The sequence below is a fragment of the Mus caroli genome, chromosome 1 (genome assembly GCF_900094665.2).
Source record: "Mus caroli chromosome 1, CAROLI_EIJ_v1.1, whole genome shotgun sequence".
Taxonomy (NCBI): domain Eukaryota; kingdom Metazoa; phylum Chordata; class Mammalia; order Rodentia; family Muridae; genus Mus; species Mus caroli.
In genome coordinates this window covers 127619732-127638521 of record NC_034570.1, presented here as the reverse complement: position 1 = coordinate 127638521, position 18790 = coordinate 127619732, and the positions used below count along the sequence as shown (strand labels likewise).

At 46.9% G+C, this 18790-nt stretch overlaps 1 protein-coding gene across 2 annotated transcripts in view; it reads right to left on the bottom strand.

Annotated features, from left to right (window-relative positions):
• Tmem9 (transmembrane protein 9) overlaps positions 1-10059 on the bottom strand; it is a 16868-nt gene extending 6809 nt beyond the window's left edge. The window contains exons 1-5 of one of the 2 annotated variants that reach the window (XM_021159659.2): positions 9999-10059; positions 9455-9556; positions 8308-8399; positions 3663-3771; positions 867-998 (exon numbers count right to left, since the gene is read on the bottom strand). In XM_021159659.2, coding sequence (XP_021015318.1) covers positions 867-998; positions 3663-3771; positions 8308-8399; positions 9455-9520 — 399 coding nt within the window. In that variant the 5' untranslated portion in view covers positions 9521-9556; positions 9999-10059. Of the gene's footprint in view, positions 1-866; positions 999-3662; positions 3772-8307; positions 8400-9454; positions 9557-9916; positions 9955-9998 lie in introns of those variants that run through there. The other variant, XM_029481302.1, reaches the window with a different exon arrangement.
• Positions 10060-18790: the final 8731 nt, after the last annotated feature.

Genomic DNA, 18790 nt, shown 5'->3' with positions numbered 1-18790 from the left:
CATTCCTGAGAATGATCAACAAGCTCCAACTATCAGAAGGCAGCTGGCAAGGGCACGTTTTTTTTTTTTTTTTTTTTCTTTTTCTTCTTTAAGGTAGCCATCTTCTGGCTTCTTTGGTGACATCTCCCAGGGCCAGTTGTCATGGCTGAGGCGCATTCCTGCCACATGCTCATCTAGACACACCTAGGTTCCTGTACCAAATCCCCAGTCCGTTGACAGACTGTGGTTTCTTCCAGCGAGGAGGCTGCAGAGACGCTGTCCTTCAGACAGGTATGTAAGCTGCCTGGCACAGTGCTTCCTAATTGCTTATCATATGAACTCAAGATTCTTTAGCCTGACATTCAAGGCCTTCATTGATCTGGCTGAACTTCCCGGGCAGTTCTACTTGCCACCACTCCTAGTCTATCCTAAGAAATCCAAATCCTGCATTTGTACATGGCTGTGCTGGTCACCACGCACCTGGCCTTCTAGCTTCTGAGATTCCCCCTCTGTCACCAGCCCCCACGGCCAAGCTTTGAACTGAGTGAGCACTTGACAGATGCTTGTCGAATCCCTGAACAAAACCTGCTACCTCCAAGGAGTCCTCTGCATGCTAGACCCAATCTGAGCAGGCAGCATAGCATGTGTCCCTGGGAGGATCGCCCTCCTCCACCCCAGCCTAGGAACACCAAGCACTGAGGCTGCCTGGTGCCAGGTGTCAGGGAAGCTCAGAGCCACTGCCTAGCGCATCTGGAGGGGCAAAGGGCAATGGCTGCTGTCTCTTGGTGAAGTATGAGAAAATGGACAGGGAAAAGCAACTGAAGATGACAGGGGTGGGGAGGACGGGCACCCCTGCTTTAGGGTTTAGCCCAGAGAGCTAGGGTTACCTCATTCTCCTCTTCATTGTGCAGCTGCTCAGTATAGGCATCTGGCTTCCGGATGAGCGGGTCCACCAGCATCAGGAAGGCCATGTAGAGTAAGAGGGCCCCCACCACAGACAGGTAGATGACAATAATGACCTATGGAAGACATCAGCCTTGTTCAGTGACCCCCATATTCAGAGTCAGGACCCCATTTCTAGTCTTATATCCACCCTGGCTACCATCAAGTTAGAGACTGGTACTAGGAGGCAGTGTGGGGCTGGATGGAAGGGAAAGTGATGCACACCACAGGCTCTGTGCTGGCCTGAGACAGTTCAATGACAAGGAACATTCCAGCAGGCACCAAGATTTCAGATACTAAGCTTGCTGCTAGGCACCTGAGAGACTCTGAGGTGACGTGAGAGGCAGGGGCCATCTGGCTATACAAGAGCCTATATCAAAGACTAGAGATTCATGAGGAACTAGGCCAGAGCAAGGAGGACCAGCTGAGGAGGCCAGAGAACAGAGACCAAAAAGAGTAAGCCAGGGGATCCAGGCTGGCCTCACTTCGGGTGCAGAATGGGAGGGGGTAGCTCGTGTCCTGAGAGGGTGTGCTATGCTTAGTGCATCGTTATGCATGGGGGGAGGGATGGGGGGAAAGCAAGAGGCTGCATCCTGAGGGCTGAGGGAAGGGAAGATGACTACCTCACTCATCTCCCACGTACGGAGCCTCCTAAGCTAGAGTAATTGTGTCTTCTGGGAAGGACGGATGCAGGCCAGTAAGATGGCTCAGCAGATAGAGGTGCCTGCTACCAAGCTCGGTGACCGGGTGGCCCCACATGGTGGAAAGGACTGACTCCCATAAGTTGTTCTGTGTGTGCTTCAATTGTGACATGTATCCCCACCACAGACAAAACACACTGAATCAAAAGCATTTAAAGGGCAGACTCAGTAAGATTAACTCAGTGTGAAGTGTGAGTACTGGAGGCCCCTATGCGACATTCAGCACTCATGGTCTCTCTCCTGAGTCACTAATCCCTCAGTGAAGACCACAGGACCTCCTCCACTCAGCCTGAAATGGCCCAGATGGGATGGGATCACCATACTGGAACCACAGTTCCACAGAATTCACCCAGGGCCCCAAGACTGGCAGATGAAGTGACAGAGATGAGATGTGGACCTGGCTTGGCTGGCTACACCTCAAATGCTTTTTCTACCCACCCAAAATGCCTAGCTATTGCTGGCATCTGATCCAGCAGTGGCCCTGACTGGAAAAAGGGGTTAGAAAACAAACCAACCCACACTAAGGGCCAAGATGATAGCTCAGTGAAGTGATTGCTCGCAAGCATGAGGATACAATTTAAATTTCCCAGAACTCACAATCAAAAAAACATCACACAAGATGGCGTGTGCCAATATGCTCAGTGCTCGGGGGAGGACATAGGACTGTCAGCTAACTCAGCTGAACTGATAAGCTCCAGGTTCTGCCTCAAGCAACAAGGCAGAAAGCAACTGAGGAAAACACTCAGAGTTGACCTCTGGCCTCCACACGGACGAGTATACACACAGAGAATAGAGAACCTCAGGAGAGGGGAGGTGACACACGTGCTTGAGGCTCCTAGGCAGAGCAAACTACGAGGGATTCGGAGCCTGTGCTGACACAGTCCCCGTGCTGGGAGCACCTTCCCTTCCACAGGGAGGAGGTGACACTGGGCTCTGGATCGAAGGTCCTGGGCATCTAGATGGTCTCTAGAGGGTGGGACCTATGAAGGAAGTCAGCACCATCAGGAGAGGTCCAGAGAGGCTGCCCCAGGCAGGAGAGTGAATAGAAGGCAACCTGCCCAGCCTGACAGAGCTAAAGGATAACACACAGCTATTTTCCACATAAATGGGGGAGTATGGGGAGTTACAGTCCTAAGGGCCATAGCTCCCTAGGGCAGGCAGGGACCGTGTGAAGATGAGCTCCTCTCTAAACATGCCTCAAAAGCAAGAGCCAAGGAAGAATTTGATATCGTTAAACTTTTTCTGATACTATTTCTCTGCTTGTCAGAGGATGGTTGGCTTCTCAGCCTCCAGACAGGTCTGAATCCAGCCTGATGACAGAAGGACAGACAAGGGCTTTGTAGCACCCTTCTCCATATCTGGAGTGGGCCATATCTATCACTTCTATCTTCAATTCATCCAGGTGGTTAACAAGGGCGAGGCTCAGGAAACAGTAAAAGACCCTGAATCTAATGTCCAATGCCTTATGTGGCCATGAAGGCTTTTTCAAAGGAGGCTAACATCATTGAGGATAACCTGCATGCTCCCTTGGAGTCTACCTCTACTCCTAGCATCGTGCTGACAGTCAGGCACCCGGAGGAGACGTACTCAATGCCTTCTCTAGAACAGCAGTTCTCAACCTGCGGGTCATGATGCCCTTGAGGGTCACATATCAGATATCCTGAATATCAGATATTTACGTTAGGATTCGTAACTAGTAAAATTAGTCATGAAGTATCGATGAAATAATGTTATAGTGTGTGTGTGTGGGGGGGGTCACCACTACACGAGGAACTGTATCAAAGGGTCACAGCGTTAGGAAGGCTGAGAGCTGCTGCTCTGGAGGGAAAATGGAGCCTCGTGCAGCGGTAAAAGCTCTCACTCTCACTGCATAGGAGCCCTGCCGCCATGTCAGAAACCCCGCCCCCACCCAAAATGTGGGAACCAGGTCCCTTATCTGCACAAGGCTTCAGAATGTTAAAAACAGAACAGAACTCATGGGTTGAGACACACGCGGATGCAGCCCCCGCCCCCCCCCGCCCCCCCAACCCGCAGCGGTACCTTGATGGTTGTGGTGCTACGCTCCTCGTACCTACACTCGCAGAGCAGGCAGTAGGCTTCCACGTCGTGGCCAGGCACTGGCATGGGCTCCACCACATGCAGGCAGTTGCTGCAACACAAACAGACAGGGCTGACAAAGGGTCCCACACCCGGAGCTCCAGGAGTAGCGGCTAGCAGGATGCTGAAGGCCTAAGCCCATAGGTGCGAGCTCCCAGGAAGGGCTCTCCCAGACAACAGCCCCATTTCCTGGCCACAGGACCAGGACAAAACTCATCAGTGGTCCTAAAGCCCTGCCCTTAGCTGCCTTCTCTTGGGCTGTTTTTCCTGGCCTGGGTCTCCAATCCAAACGTCCCTTCAGCCTTCTAGATCTCTTCAGGCCCATTGACGACTGTGCTCACCACCTAACTGCCCCATAGGAGCCTTAATCGCCACATCCATGCACTTTGACCCCAGTTGTCAGTCCTGCGCACTGGCTGTGGGACCTGGAGCTCTCATAATCTTTCTCAGGCAAATGTTTATGTCTTTCCTAGCTCCTTTGCCTCTAGTTGGCCTAGAACCCACTTCCCACAGTAGCCAAGTGACAGCACCAAGGACCATAGCAAACTGGGATTCCTGTCAAATCCTTCTTCAGCTTAAAACCAATCAGTGGCTCCATAGTTCCTCCAACACCCAGGCAAACAAACTGTCCCATTGCCCCTCTCTGGCCCCACCCTACTACAGCCCAATCAGATGATTCAGCCCTAAGGTCTGACCACCCACCCACACTCCCATCCCCTGCCTCATCCCCAACCACACTGCTCTTCATCCTTGATGTGGACTCTTCTACCCAATAGATGTGAGGTCCCATGCAAACACAAGTTATAGCTTGCATGGGTCCCTATCGCTTGTGCTGAGCATGGTGTGGGTTCAGTGGGTGAGTGCCAACTATATCAGAAGCCAAGAGTGAGCCTCCACCGCTCACTTCACCAGCAGTGCTCCTGAGCAACGTGGGTACATTTTCTATTAAAATGAAGGAAACACGCCTAGAATGGCAAAAATGGCAGTTTCGCCACGCTTGTGAGGTTTGGGCCACCACCAGTGGCTGACTCAGTCTCTGTCCAGCTTGAGCCCAGCTGTGCAGTTAGGTCTCATTCCCAAACTTCCTTAGATCATTAGGTTTCCAACCAAAAGACTCCAGAGAAAAAAGCACTATCACTGAGAAGAAAATAAGCCATTCAGAGGCTCAAAGAGGTGAAGCAGGAAAGCATCATGCTGTAGTGGACAGTCAGCCCGCCTTCACTGTCACTTTAAAAGGTTCTTCCAGTTCTGATGGACGTGCTGCAAAAGGCAAGCATGGCTCCCTGAATACAGTCAGGCTTGATATTCCAAGCTGTCGGGCTGGGGTGTTAGCAGAGGCGCCAAGGATATGCAAGGCCATGCACTGACATAAGAGGAGAAGGTCCTTCAAAGACTCCGTTTCTCCTCCAGTCCAGTGTGTGGCGTCTATCTGTTATCTAACCCTCTGATGATCCTGGTTCCACCTCTGGGTAACACTCTACCCTCTGCAGCAGGAACAGGAGCCTCCTTGCTGTGTTTCAGGGCACTGCCTCTAGGCCTTGCACATCACTTGGGAATCATTCACAGACAAGGCTAGTTTCCACTGGTCACCGTGAGCCAGACATGGTGGTGTAAGCCCAACTGTAATCCCAGTGCTCTGGGAACTAAGTAAGGGGATCTTGAGTTCAAGGGTGTCCAGAACTATGTGAAACTGTCTCTAAAATGTAAAACACAATCTCCCATCATTCCTGTGCAGAGTGAATGTGGCTCTCCCTTCTCCAACAAACCAAGCCTCCAGGGAGCAGAGTTCTCCCTTTCCTGAGCCACACAGAGCTCTGGATCAGAAAGGCTACCCCATGGCTACAGTAGGATCTGTGAATGCCCTGGAAAGTCAAGGTGTAGTGTTAGGAAACCATCTTTAGTTCTTCAACTTGGACCCTGGTGCCCAGGGAAATAGGCTGTAAACAGTTACAGGGAACAGCAATAAAAAGGTGAAAGATTTCTGTCCTTTCTGGCTCTCCCGAGAGTCACCAAAACTCTACATACTTCCATTTGACTTTGGGGACTGGGCAGGGAAGAAAGTGAAGGCGAAAGACAAGCTCTTCTGAGTCTGTGATGTCAGTAACTTACTTAACCTCCCTGGGCCTCAGTCTTTCACTGATGATGGAAGCTAAGCTTGATCGGTGTCTTTCAAACTGTGCCCCTTTGGGTAGCACTGAAATACTGTGTAGGAGGCAGGCAGTGGTAAGGAAGAGTTTGCAGGACCTCTCAGCCAACCCAGTTCTGATTGCATACCCCACACAGCTTGTGTTTCCCTGACAGGCTGTGTTTGTAGAAGGGTCCTACTTTAACACCTCAACTCTGGGACTTGTCTATGCAACATTTCTCAAAAGACCCACCAAAAGGGACTTTTTATATGGATGTGATTATATTCTTTCAACACTAGATGACAGAAACCAGCAACACACTAATATGACACTGGGTGCTGGCCTCAGTCCTAAAGCCAGCATGGGACACTAGACCTAAAGACTCCATGAGATCTCTAATTCTAGTCCTGGCACTAAGATGCCGGTAGCATGTCCATTTCTGCTCCACCAATGGTCACCAAGTAAATCCATGATGGCTCTCAGCCAGGGTCAGTGCTGCCAGACCCTAGAATCCTGGGGTCTTACCCCCAAGTTTTAGCCTCTGCCCAACACCCTTAAGGGAAGGAACTGCTGACATTTAGGTTCTTAATGTGAAACTGTTCATCAGATAACCCCCAAGTCTGCTTCTGAAGAGAAAGGATAAACTACAGCCTGGAAGTTATAGGCAGGATCCCATCCTCTGGGCAACCAAGCTTGAGTTTTCAGGTCACAGTATAAGCCCAGAGAGCATTGCTAACGTTTTCCAGTAGCAGAGTCTGCCTGTGTGAAGGAAGTGGGGTCAGTGTCGTGTCTCTGCCGATGAGAGGAGTCCACTGCAGTCTCTCCAGACTGCCATTGTGGTAATGCCACCATCAGGTCAGAAGAAACACAAGAATTAGACGAGTGCTTTAGGAGAAGGCCACACTTCCCAGGGTTATAGAATAATTTGATTATGTAATCGCTACAAAGGGTGATAGTATGATATTATTAATAAACATCAGCTAACATTTATGTTAGCATGTGTGGGTATCATCCTAAGTACTATATAAATTCACATTAATATACACACTTCACACTCAAAATTATTACCATACTTTGCTCGTAAGGAAATCACTATAGGGCTGGAGAGATGGCTCCATGGTTAAGAGCACTCCTGGCTGCTCTTCCAGAGGACCCGGGTTTGATTCACAGCATCCACATGGCAGCTCACAAGCTTTTGTAACTCCCATTCCAAGGAATCTAATCCAAGGGCCCTCTTCTGGCTTCTGCAAGTATTGTATGCAGATAGTAAACAGACATAAAAGTAGGCAAACACACAGACATATACATACGCACACACATATGAATTTTAAAAGTAAATCAAAGTACAGTGGATATTAAGTAATCTGAAACAAACGGGATCCAGGAAGGGCGGTCCTCGAGTCTATGCATCCGCATAGAATGCCTCTCATGCTATCCAGAAGCTTGAAAATAACCGCCTGAAAACTCTCAGATGTGCTCTGGATCGCATTATGAGCACCTCAAGGATTCCAAGCAAAGGTTAGCCCTCCACCACTACCGTATTTGCTGAATCAAATCTCGGCAGGAGAGTGCCAGGACTGTGTATTTTCTCAAAGCTCACCTAGTGATCCTTGATATACAGGTAGCGGTAACCTTGACCCATCCCCATCCAATGCCTTGCTGTGACCCTACCCCGTCGGTATGCTGATGTCTTCAAGGATGAAGCCTCCCATCCTAGAACTAGCAGCGCCAGAGATGGCTTTTAACCCACGCTGAGATCCATCCCCCTGAAGCTTCCATCCCCTGGCCCTACTTCTACACTATGACACCATCCCAAGCCTTTCCAGTTCCAATCCCACATGCCCCTCCCTTCTCCTCAGCACGGCAGCCTTTCTCCCTGTCTTGAACATCCACTGAATGTGTCTCCAGATTCTAACTCCTTAAACTATTCCTTCTAGAACACTGTGCTTATACTTCCTTTCACTGGTTTTCTTTACCTGAATGAATCTTTGGTCATTCAATGCTTTTTGCTTTGTTTTGTTTTAAATAAGCGACTAAGAATGAATTCAAGACCAGAGACAAAAGAAACATAATATAAGATCTTTGGACTTAAGCCTATGCAATTATATAATGGGAAGAATATCTACTCCTTTTACCTTAGAAGGTTGCTTGAGGCTAACGGAGCACACAGGTAGAGAGCTTTGCAAAAGTGTACGCTACACACACCTGCCTTGTCTCTACGACCATTCTAACATGTATCAACAGAGATTTAAACTCAAAGCAAAACAACAAAACCCAACCTCCTCAGCTGGAATTCAAGATACCTGGATTTTGTTATCAAATGGTTAAGGACAAAATATTCCTTTGTAGGCTCTCCACAGGAATGGGTAACTTATCTCTAGGATAAGAAATCTAGTAAACATTGATAATTTCAGTCTGGCCGGTGACATAGCTGGGGGGCTCAACCATTGACAGTGTCTTACCAGTCCTTCTGAGACACATTCTGGTTGTAAATGTGCCCGCTGATGTTTCTGTAAGGCGGACAGATGCATTTGCACCGGATATCTTCAGAGCTCTGGAAGGAAAAAGAGGAAATTGCAGGGAAGAGTCCTGCCTGGGTTCAGAGTCTAGGCAGGCTAGCAAAGTCTTGTACTCTGCTCCGTTGGGTGACTATAGGCATGCTTTTGAATTTTCCCATCCCCAATTCATCAAGGTCTGGCTCTATAGGAAGCGTGTTCTTCCACTTGGTCCTCAAGATAGAAACCTCTCTGGTATCAAAAACAAACTCACAGAAGTTACCCAAGGCTGCCTGCCATCCATGAAGTGATGTGCTGGGAGAAAGAGGAGGGATGGGATGGGGGGGAGGAGGGAATTGTGGGACTGCAGTGTATATAGCAAGCAAAGTGACAGGCTTTTTTCAACCCTGGAGCCTACAATTGTGTCTGGTGAGCTAGGTGGCCAGATTCCCCTTCAATTCTGTCTTAACTCCTTAGGTTGGAAAGGGGAAAGGGATGAATAAAGAAAACTGGGACGTTATCACCGGAAGACTCCCGTCGGGAATTCCTTGAAGAGCAAAGAAGCAAGCAAGCAAGCCCTAATACTCAACGTTATTTCAGTGTCTCAGGGAGAGTCAGAATCGAAAGCGTACAGCCTAGAGCCGCATACATCATCTAAACCTAGCTGCGGGTCTCCCACCCGGAAGGAATGAGAGCAGCCTCTGGAGTCCACGGTGCAGCTGCGTTAGCTTTGAAGCCAAAAAGCTCCCATCTGTGCATGCCTTTACACTCAGAGCATTTTACAGCATTACATGATTTGACTATCAAATTGAGCAGGAGATTCGACCACAGCTGTTTTTACTTGGGGCAAAGGAAGATACAGAGAACTTGGGTAACTTCTCTTAAACAAACTTTCTTGCTTGCGGAGAAGTCTACCTAGGGCTAGTTTGGTCCGGACCCTGTGTGGTAGGCTCTGAACCCCGTGCTCTCTACACCCTTAAGATGGCCAGCAGCTTGTCCCAGGTAAGGTCCCCGCCCCCAAGTAGGGTTCTCGGGTGGGGGAGGGGTCAGGGTGGCGTTTCCGCTACCTCGGCGGCAGCCCAGGAACAAGGTGTCGCTGGCCCACTTCCCTCACCTTGTTGGCTTGAGCTGGGGGCACCAGCAAGCACCCCACCACAGCCACCAAACACAGCAGCTTCATGCTTATCGGGCTTGCTGAGCCAGCAAGACTAGATGCCTGGGGGGATAAAAAGAAACATGGAGTCGGAAAAAGGGATAGTGGTCACAACAGAGGCAGCACCCTCGGCCCCTTTTCAGCTTTGCCAGACGAGGGAAGAGGGCTGAGTTCCAGGATTCCTGGCCTTCTAAACCTTTCCCTCTCCTCACCAAGTCCAGCTCTCAAAAGCTATCTGTGCACTAGCAGAGGGAGTTTTCTGAGGTTACAGCCGCCCGGAGCCCCTAGATCCTGTCACCAGGCCGCGTTCCGACCCTCACCTCTCCTCCCACCGCCCTCCGCCATCTCTGCCTCCACCGCCCTGGTAGCGCCGCTCAGGCCCAACCAGAAGCCCCGATTCTAACCGCCAAAAGTATTGCACACCCTGCCTAAGGATTTGGGGTGGCTGGGAACCCCCAGTGTTCCTGCGACCCCGCACCCCTCCCCCAATGCCGGGTCTACCAACCTGCAAGCTCAGCCGCAGCCGCCACTGATCAGCAGGCTCCACCCCTTCAGCATCTATTGGCTGCTACAGTCGCCGCTCAGCCCCACCTCGCTAGTTGCCAAGACAACAAGACCCACCTTCTCTTGTTCCCGGAGTCTTCCAATCTAGGGAGAGGCACGCATTTCTCTACCAGGATTTAGCAAGAAAAGGGAATGTCTGCCTTTCTTACTGAAAACTGAAGCTCTAGCCCTGTGGGTCCGTTCAACTCCTCCTAGAGGGCTTTGTTTGTCCTCGCCTTATACTATCTTACTGTTTCAGAGAAAGCATTTTAGAAATGAAACTAGTAATGATTTTAGAACAAGATCAAGGACCATTGTGCTTATTCACAGTCTGAAAATATTATTAAAGAGACACATTTTTGTCTTGTTTTGTTTTGTTTTGTTTTGTTTTTTAACAAGGAACTCAAGGGCCCAGTCTCTATTCCTACACACAAAGACATACACCAAAGAGAGCAAAACAGGATTAGTAATAGGCGTGGGCTGGAGGGAGCTGTGCCTCCTTAGCCTGCACTGGTTCTGAAGGCCTGGCAAATTGAAACAAGGTGTACTAGGCGGGTCTGGGACTAGGAGGAGGTTACAGGCTGCAGAGGGACAGATGTGAACTTCTTACCAGCAGTGAAGGAAACTGGAGTCACCTGAGTCCAGGGGCCACTGCAGTGAGGACACTTGAGCTTTGGCCTCAAGTGCATCGAACTAAGCTCCTGTGTTACCCTAGAAAACATGCATTCCCTCTCTGGGTACCAGTTTCCTTAGCTAAGGGCCCTACAGCTTTGATGGGTTGGGGCTCCTGGAAAGAGGAATAGTCATATGGCTAGAATGAAATTTAGTATAGAAAGTCATGTGTCACAAAAGAGTTTTCCTCCTCAGACATATTATCTGAGCACTATACAAGACACTGAAGCTGCCTGGGGGAGGGGGAGGCTAGCCTTGTCTCTGCTCTTTTTTTTTTTTTAAAGATTTATTTATTTTATGTATATGAGTACACTGTAGTTGTCTTCAGACACACCAGAAGAGGGCGTCAGATCACATTGCAGATGGTTGGGATCCACCATGTGGTTGCTGCGAATTGAACTCAGGACCTTTGGAAGAGCAGTCAGTACATGTAACCACTAAGCCATCTCTTCAGCCCCATCTCTGCTCTTGTATAACTTGATATTTATTACAAAAACAAAAACCAAAAAACAATGGTTGTATTAGTCAGGGTTCTCTAGAGTCACAGAACTTATGGGTAGTCTCTATACAGTAAGCAAATGTGTTGATGACTTACAGTCTGTACTACAACTGCCCAACAGTGGTCAGCAGCAGCTGTGAATGGAAGCCCAAGGCTCTAGCAGTTGCTCAGTCCCACAAGGCAAGCAGAAGAAGAGAGAATCTTCCTTCTTCCTATGTCCTTATGTAGGTCTCCAGGAGAAGGCATATAGCCCACATAAAGGTGTGTACCACCACACCTGGATCTGGGACTTGTTTTGTCCCAGATGACCTTGAACTCAGAGATCTTCCTGCCTTAGTCTCCTGGGATTCATAGCCACTATACCTCAAGATCTCCATGCCAACATCCAGGTCAGAAACTTGTGTCTCCAAACCTCAAGATCAGGATCACAGGTGATCCTTCTAATTCTGGATTGTAGTTCATTCCAGATATGGTCAAGTTGACAACCAGGAATAGCCACTACAATTACCCCTTGTCAACTTGACACAAATAATATCTCATGTCCACATGAAACAATAACAAGGTCATAAATATGCCTACCATGATGTAACTATTTCTCGTACAATCACAAACACATTTGTAAATTTACAATGGGGCAATGTCCCTTGGGAGCATTCTTTTAGTATCTCAGTTTAAATACCAATTGATGTTAAAGAAATTTAAAGAAAGACAATGTGTTCTTAACAAAATAAAACAGAAACATTCATGTTATTTTATAATCCTCATTTTTGCAATTGGTCATGTGGTCTTAGCTGGAATTATCAGGTCATAATGATGCCTAACATAATATAACTATTGCTCGTGCAAATGCAAATTCTTTGTAAATTTAGAATAGGTCAATGTCCCTTAGGAAACACTTTTAGTAACAAAATAAAACAGAAGAACTCATGTCACTTATAATCCTCCTTTCTGCAATTGGTCACGTGGTCTTAGCTGGAATTTATAACTACCTTCCTCTGCTACCCATGCTGGGTTTCCTCCACCCTCGGCAAGCACCTCAGTAGGTCTTGGCTCTTTTCCTGGAGGAGTGGCCCATACCTTCATTCCTGATGGGTCTGTGCCCTTTGTCATCCCGCTTGGATTAGGCTGTTGTAGTTTCCCATTGACTTTAATCACAGCACATGGTAGTACTAAGAGACGCCCTAAGGGATCTCCTACACTCCAGACATAATCTTGCTTACCTCCATTCTGGAGAGGCAATTCAATTTCCCCATGGTAATCTGGATCTATCATCCCTCCAAACACTGTTATTCCTCTCTTAGCCTGTTGGTTTAAGGGCTATAGAAGCCCAAAATGACCAGGGGGAAGTCTGAGCTTCCAGTTCAATGGAATGTTTGTAGGAGTGATAGTGAGTGGAACTATTCCCTTTTCCACCCCTTGTTTCCTGGACCTATGAATCTTGGCTCTGAGAAAAACTGTACCATATATCAGACATTGATTCAAAACATATATACTGCCTTCTGAAGAACTTTGCCCCAGTCCTCCATGCGTCCAGGCAGGCATGAGCTGAGAGTTCTGTCTTCACCTGAAGGCTGCTGGTGGAAGACTGACTTCCAGGCATCTAGGGTGAGGATCTTAAACCCATGCCCATAGTGACACACCTACTCCTACAGAGCCACACCTCCTAATAATAGTGCCACTGCCTGGGCCAAGCATGTACAAACCATCACAATGGCCAACGAGCCATTACAATTTAAGATAGCAAGAGTTTTGCTGGGAACAAAATTGTAAAAGTTAGTAGGAAACTTGGACCAGGAGCCAGAGGAGCTCAGAGTGGTAGAGAAGTTTTGAGGGCAGCAGGAGGCTCCCTGAGCTGGCAGAATGTGATAAGAATATGCGCACCACTATCAGAAAGGTCCAAGTGCTACTGCCTCATCCTGTGACTAGGTTATCTTATCTAGCAAAATGACTTTGCAGATGTGATAAGAAAAAATTAAGGCTTTTAGGGTTGAGAGAGTATATTGAACTATTCAAGAGGGGTCCTATCTAATCAGGGGAGACCTTAAGAGAGAAATGTTTTTTCTGCTATAAGTCAGAGACAAACGTGACCATATGTCTGGTGCTATGTTGCTGGCTCTCAAGGTGGAGGAAAAGAGTTTTGGCCTTCTCTAGACCTAGAAGTCTCATATAATATATATTGATTTTAATCCACTGTCATTCAAATCAGACTTAAGACCTATAGAGCTGTATTACACTTGTGTTGTTTTAAGCCACAGAGTTCATGGTACATTGATACAAAAGCAACAGGTAGGGTGTATCTCAACAATCTTAGCATGAATTTGCACATGTAAGCTAGGTCTTAGAATCCGTGCTAGGACAGAGGGTCTGAGTTCCTCTCCACCTCTCTCCCTACTGTTGGTACTCCTAGCTAGGGACTGGATGGCTGACATTACCTCTGACCTGGGCACCTCTCACAGGCATCAGCTATATGCCCTTACTTGCCCCTGTGATACCCAGCAAAGTGTATCTGTCCAGTATCGCCATAGCCCCAGGCTCCTAGGAAATGATGACCCTCCTAAATTGGCATTTACAATCGCATCTGAGTCACACCACAGGATCATCCGACCTAAACAGAATAAAGCCCAACGAAGAGATGCCAGGCATTCATGGGATGTCCAAAAGATCCATCCCTGAGGATGTGGAGTGGTCTTTGATCCATCTATTTACAAAGCTGTCACTCTGTTCACTGATGTTGAGGCAGGTGCACAGGGACCATCCTTATAATGGATTGGGTACCATCCTCAGATCCCTAAGTAAATAAATGTCTTGTCTCTGACCAAAGCGGAATTTATCAAGCATCAGGGATCCTAGGGTACTGATATCAGGGCAGAGATGTCTGATGTAAAGGCATCCTCTCTCAGTGTCTCACAGACATTCTTCATTCTCAACAGCGTCTCTCCAAAATGATCTTTACCAAAGAAATGATCGTCCTAAATATTCTGCCCAAATGTAATAAATGACGTAGACCCTCCAGTCTCTTGTGCACATATACAGAGTCATATGCAACACACATGTACACATTTCAGCTGTGTACACTCCTAGTAATCACTCCCCAGAATTGTGATGCTTGTGGCCTTAGGTAAGGTCGCCTTGCCCAGTGTTCTGTTTTCCTTGGCTCAGCCCTTCTGCCTCTGCACATTGCTTCTGGGTGTAGACAGCATACATATGAGATAACAGCTTACTTTGGAGTTCCAATTGTCTTACCCAAGCCAAATATTTGGGGGTTTTGTTTTGTGTTTTAGCTCACAGTAGTAGGCAAGAGTGCTGTTGAGCTAATTCCATAGAATCAAACCCACAGACTGGTTCTACTTAAAGGAACTCCTGCCGGAGCACAGAGCCTCAGTTTCCCTCTATGGAGATTTAATTTGGAATGGCATTTTAAAACATCTTAGTCCCACACCCTCTTACACCCTTTTGAAATGATTTAGAACTCCCGAGGCTGTTTGTGAGGGTTCTAGCTATATTTTCACTATCAAAATTAAAACAGAAAAATTACAAACCTTTATTTTACATCGCACACATAGGCACCTTTTGATGATCTGAGAGACAAGCATGGCATCTATCTTTTTTTGTCACCCCTTTAATAGCTAGCGGAATGTGACAGACTCTACTAGCTATTACAGGGGCTTCTCACGTTTACTTCTCACATATACTTCTCCATTTAATCCTTTGTGATACATCTAATCTTGGAAAATCTCCACTGTAGAATTCTAGGGGAATCAGACCCCAAAGGGCAAATCACTTCTTTGTGCTTCTAGGGGGGAAAGTTTTCAGTTTGTGATTTCCCTGAAAGTCCCTAGAGACTCACAAAGGTCCCCAGGCTACTACTGATTACGAAGACTGTTAACTCTCCGACCAAAGATGACAATCTATGGCCTTTCTGAGACGTGGTAGTAATTTTCAAAATACAATTTAGAAAACACACTCTTAAGACTTGTATCAAGGAATGTTACTGTAAGAAGGATGCAACCCGTATAGGGGAAAATGTGAATCCTATGAATAAATTAGTGTGGGAACTCTTAGAGTAAATTCAGTATACATATTTTGCTTTAGGACCTTTTAGATACTTCAATGTAATGAACACATTGTAAATTTCTTTTTATTTTTTAAAGATTTATTTAGTTATTATATGTAAGTATACTGTAACTATCTTCAGACACCCCAGAAGAGGGCATCAGATCTCATTACGGGTAGTTGTGAACTACCACATAGTTGCTGGGATTTGAACTCAGGACCTTTGGAAGAGCAGTCAGTGCTCTTAACTGCTGAGCCATCTCTCCAGCCCTTATTGTAAATTTCTTAAGCTATAGAATTGCATAATAGTATTTGGCTATAGTTTTTGACCATTAACTGGATTTGTTTATTTGTTGTTATTTATTTTCAAGGTGTCTGTTTGTTGAGACAGGGTCTTACTATGTAACTCTAACTCACAGAGATCCACCTACTTTAGCCTCCCAAGTGCTGGGATCAAAGGCGTGCACCAGTACACCTGGCTCCTAATTTATTTTTTGCCTTAGCCTTGCTATGTGTTTGCACATGATCCCTAGTTGGATCTTTGCAGTTGTTCCCAACTGCAAAGTGTACAGTGTCCACAGGGATCAGTGACCACATGATTTAATAGTGGGGATTGGCTACTCAGACAGCTGGAGGCCACCAGCATGCCTTTTAAAAATACAATTTGCATGGGTAGATAACTAATGGCTCCCATATTAGCTAGGTCTTGTTTTGAATAAGATTCTTTAAAGTTTTCTCACTAAGCTGAGAGATAGCAGCCACCAAAGGCCTGATGAAAAGCAGCAGAGTGTCCACCTCAGAACAACCTCACTGTCAGAGGCCAGACCCGGAAAATTTAAGACTTTACTCCTTATAGACTGAAGAGGATATAAAATGATGTTTCTAGAGACATCATTACACACATACACGTGGAGAGTAGAAAGCATAGGACAGCAGTGGGAGAGAAGGAGGAAGAGGAGGGAGGAGGAAGAGGGGACGGAAGAGGAGGAGTGGGGATGAGTGATAGCGAGCTGTGGCCAACACACAGAAGGAGGCATGTCACGTATTTTCTTTTTTTTTTTTTAAACTATTCTTCATGGAGCTGTAACAACTGTACAATAAAATGCTGGCCCAGCTTCCTTCTCAGTGACAAAACCCTGCAAAAGTCAACTTACAGAAAGAAATATTGACCTTGGCTCCCAGTTACAGATCAAGTAAGCACTTGACTGTCGTTTGGGGGACTATGATGATGTTGTTTGCCATGTCTGGGGTGGGGTGCAGTGTATGATAGACTGAAACTTTCCTCTTCATGGACAAGAAGGAAAGAGACAGGGAGGGAGCGAGGGAGGGAACTCATGGCTTAGTTAACTTTTTAAACAAAGCCCTTCTTTTAGACTTGTTGAGATATGATTTGGATTAATTAATTCATATGTTTCAAACCCTCATGAGCTAATCCCATCCCAAAGGTTCCATTTCTGGACATTTTATTTCTTTTTATTTTATGCGTATGCATGTTTTGCCTACATCTATGCCTGTGCACCATGAGTGTGCATAGTGGCCCTTGGTGGCCAGTAGACAGCACTGGATTCTCTTGAACTGGAGTTACAGATAATTGTGAACCACTCAGTGAGTGCTGGGAATCAAGCCCAGGTCCTCAGAAAGAGCAGCCAGTGTTCCTAACTGCTCAGCTAGATCTCCAGCCCCATGAGCACAGTCATCGCCGTCCACACTGTTGTTTGATTCTGCCTTCTGAGCTCCCAGTGGAACTGCCCGTTAAATTGTGCTTACCGTCCTCCTAGGGCTTTTCCAGCCTTTTCCAAGTGAGTTCAAAAGGTGTTTCAGCTACATTCTCAAGCAAAGCTACAGCAATGGTCACGGTAACAGCGTTCTGTGCTTCTCAGATTTGCTGTAAAGAACATGTAACATAAACACATATGCAGTGGGTATCTTAGTGTCGTGACTGCTGTGAAGAGACACCATGACCAAGGGAACTCTTATGGCTGGCTTACAGGTTAGAGGTTCAGTCCATTATCATCATGGTAGGAACCATGGCAGAGGAACAGTCAAACATGGTGCTAGAGATGGAACTGAGAGTTCTATATCTTGATCTGAAGGCAGCAGCAGGAGACTGTTTTCTAAAGGTATCCAGGAGGAGACTGGACTCCACACTGGGTAGAGCCTGAGTATAGGAGACCTCAAAGCCCACCCCCACAGTGACGCACTACCTCCAAGACCAGACCTACCCCAACAAGACCGTATCTCCTAACAGTGCCACTCACTATGGGCCAAGCACTCAAACACATGGGTCAATGGGGGCCATTCCCATTCAAACCACCATGTGGGGAAGAAGAGTTGTAGTTCATGGTTTCAAAGATTTCAATGCTGGGTTCCACCAAGTGTGACTCATGGTGAAGTGAAATGTCAGGGCAGATGGGGTCTATAGAAGAGAAGGCTCTTTCCACTGAGAGTTAATGGTAAACAGGGGGTGAGAGGAATGGATTTTTTTCCCCTTCTCGCTCCAGCCCTGCTCTTTCCAACCCTGCTCGCTCTGTCCCAAAGATGTATTTATTATATGTTAAGTACACTGTAGCTGTCTTCAGACACACCAGAAGAGGGCATCAGATACCTTTAACAAATGGTAGTGAGCCACCATGTGGTAGCTGGGATTTGAACTCAGGACCTTTGGAAGGGCAATCAGTGCTCTTACCTGCTGAGCCATCACTCCAGTGCCAGGGAATGGATCTTAGTTATAACATTCACTGGCCCTCTCCTACTCAACTCCAGCCAGGCCCCATCTCCTGAGCTTTAAACCACCTCCCAGATGATGCCACCAGCTGGGAACTGGAGCATTGAATAAGAAGCCTGTCGGGGACATTTCTGATCCAAACCACAATAAGAAGGGATAATAAGAATACAAGAAAAGAGAACATCAGTTACAAAAAATGCATTATTGAAATGAAGGCTGAGTCTGTTTCCCACTTACGTAAATACAAGAGATAAATAGTGGAGGATGCATCGGTGGATAGTCCAATGTGATGTGGCTGATAAGAGTCAATAAGCAAGCTCACTTGACTTAGGTGTGACTTAACAAAGCTTAGAGCCTAATAGCTAAATTAAAACAAATTCTATCGCCGGGCGGTGGTGGCGCACGCCTTTAATCCCAGCACTTGGGAGGCAGAGGCAGGCGGATTTCTGAGTTCGAGGCCAGCCTGGTCTACAAAGTGAGTTCCAGGACAGCCAGGGCTATACAGAGAAACCCTGTCTCGAAAAACCAAAAAAAAAAAACCAAAAAACAAAAAACAAAAAAAAAAAACCAAATTCTATCTAGATCAACGGTTTACACCTTCTAAATGCTGTGATATAATGCCTTTAATATAGTTCCTTATATTGTGGTGACCACTCCCCCCCAGCCATAAAGTTATCTCCTTGCTACTTCATAACTGTATTTTTGTTTTTATTATGAATTGTGACTCAGATATCTGTGTTTTCCATGGTCTCAGGGTCACTTGACTTCCAAGGGGGTCTAGACCCACAGATTGAGAACCATGGAT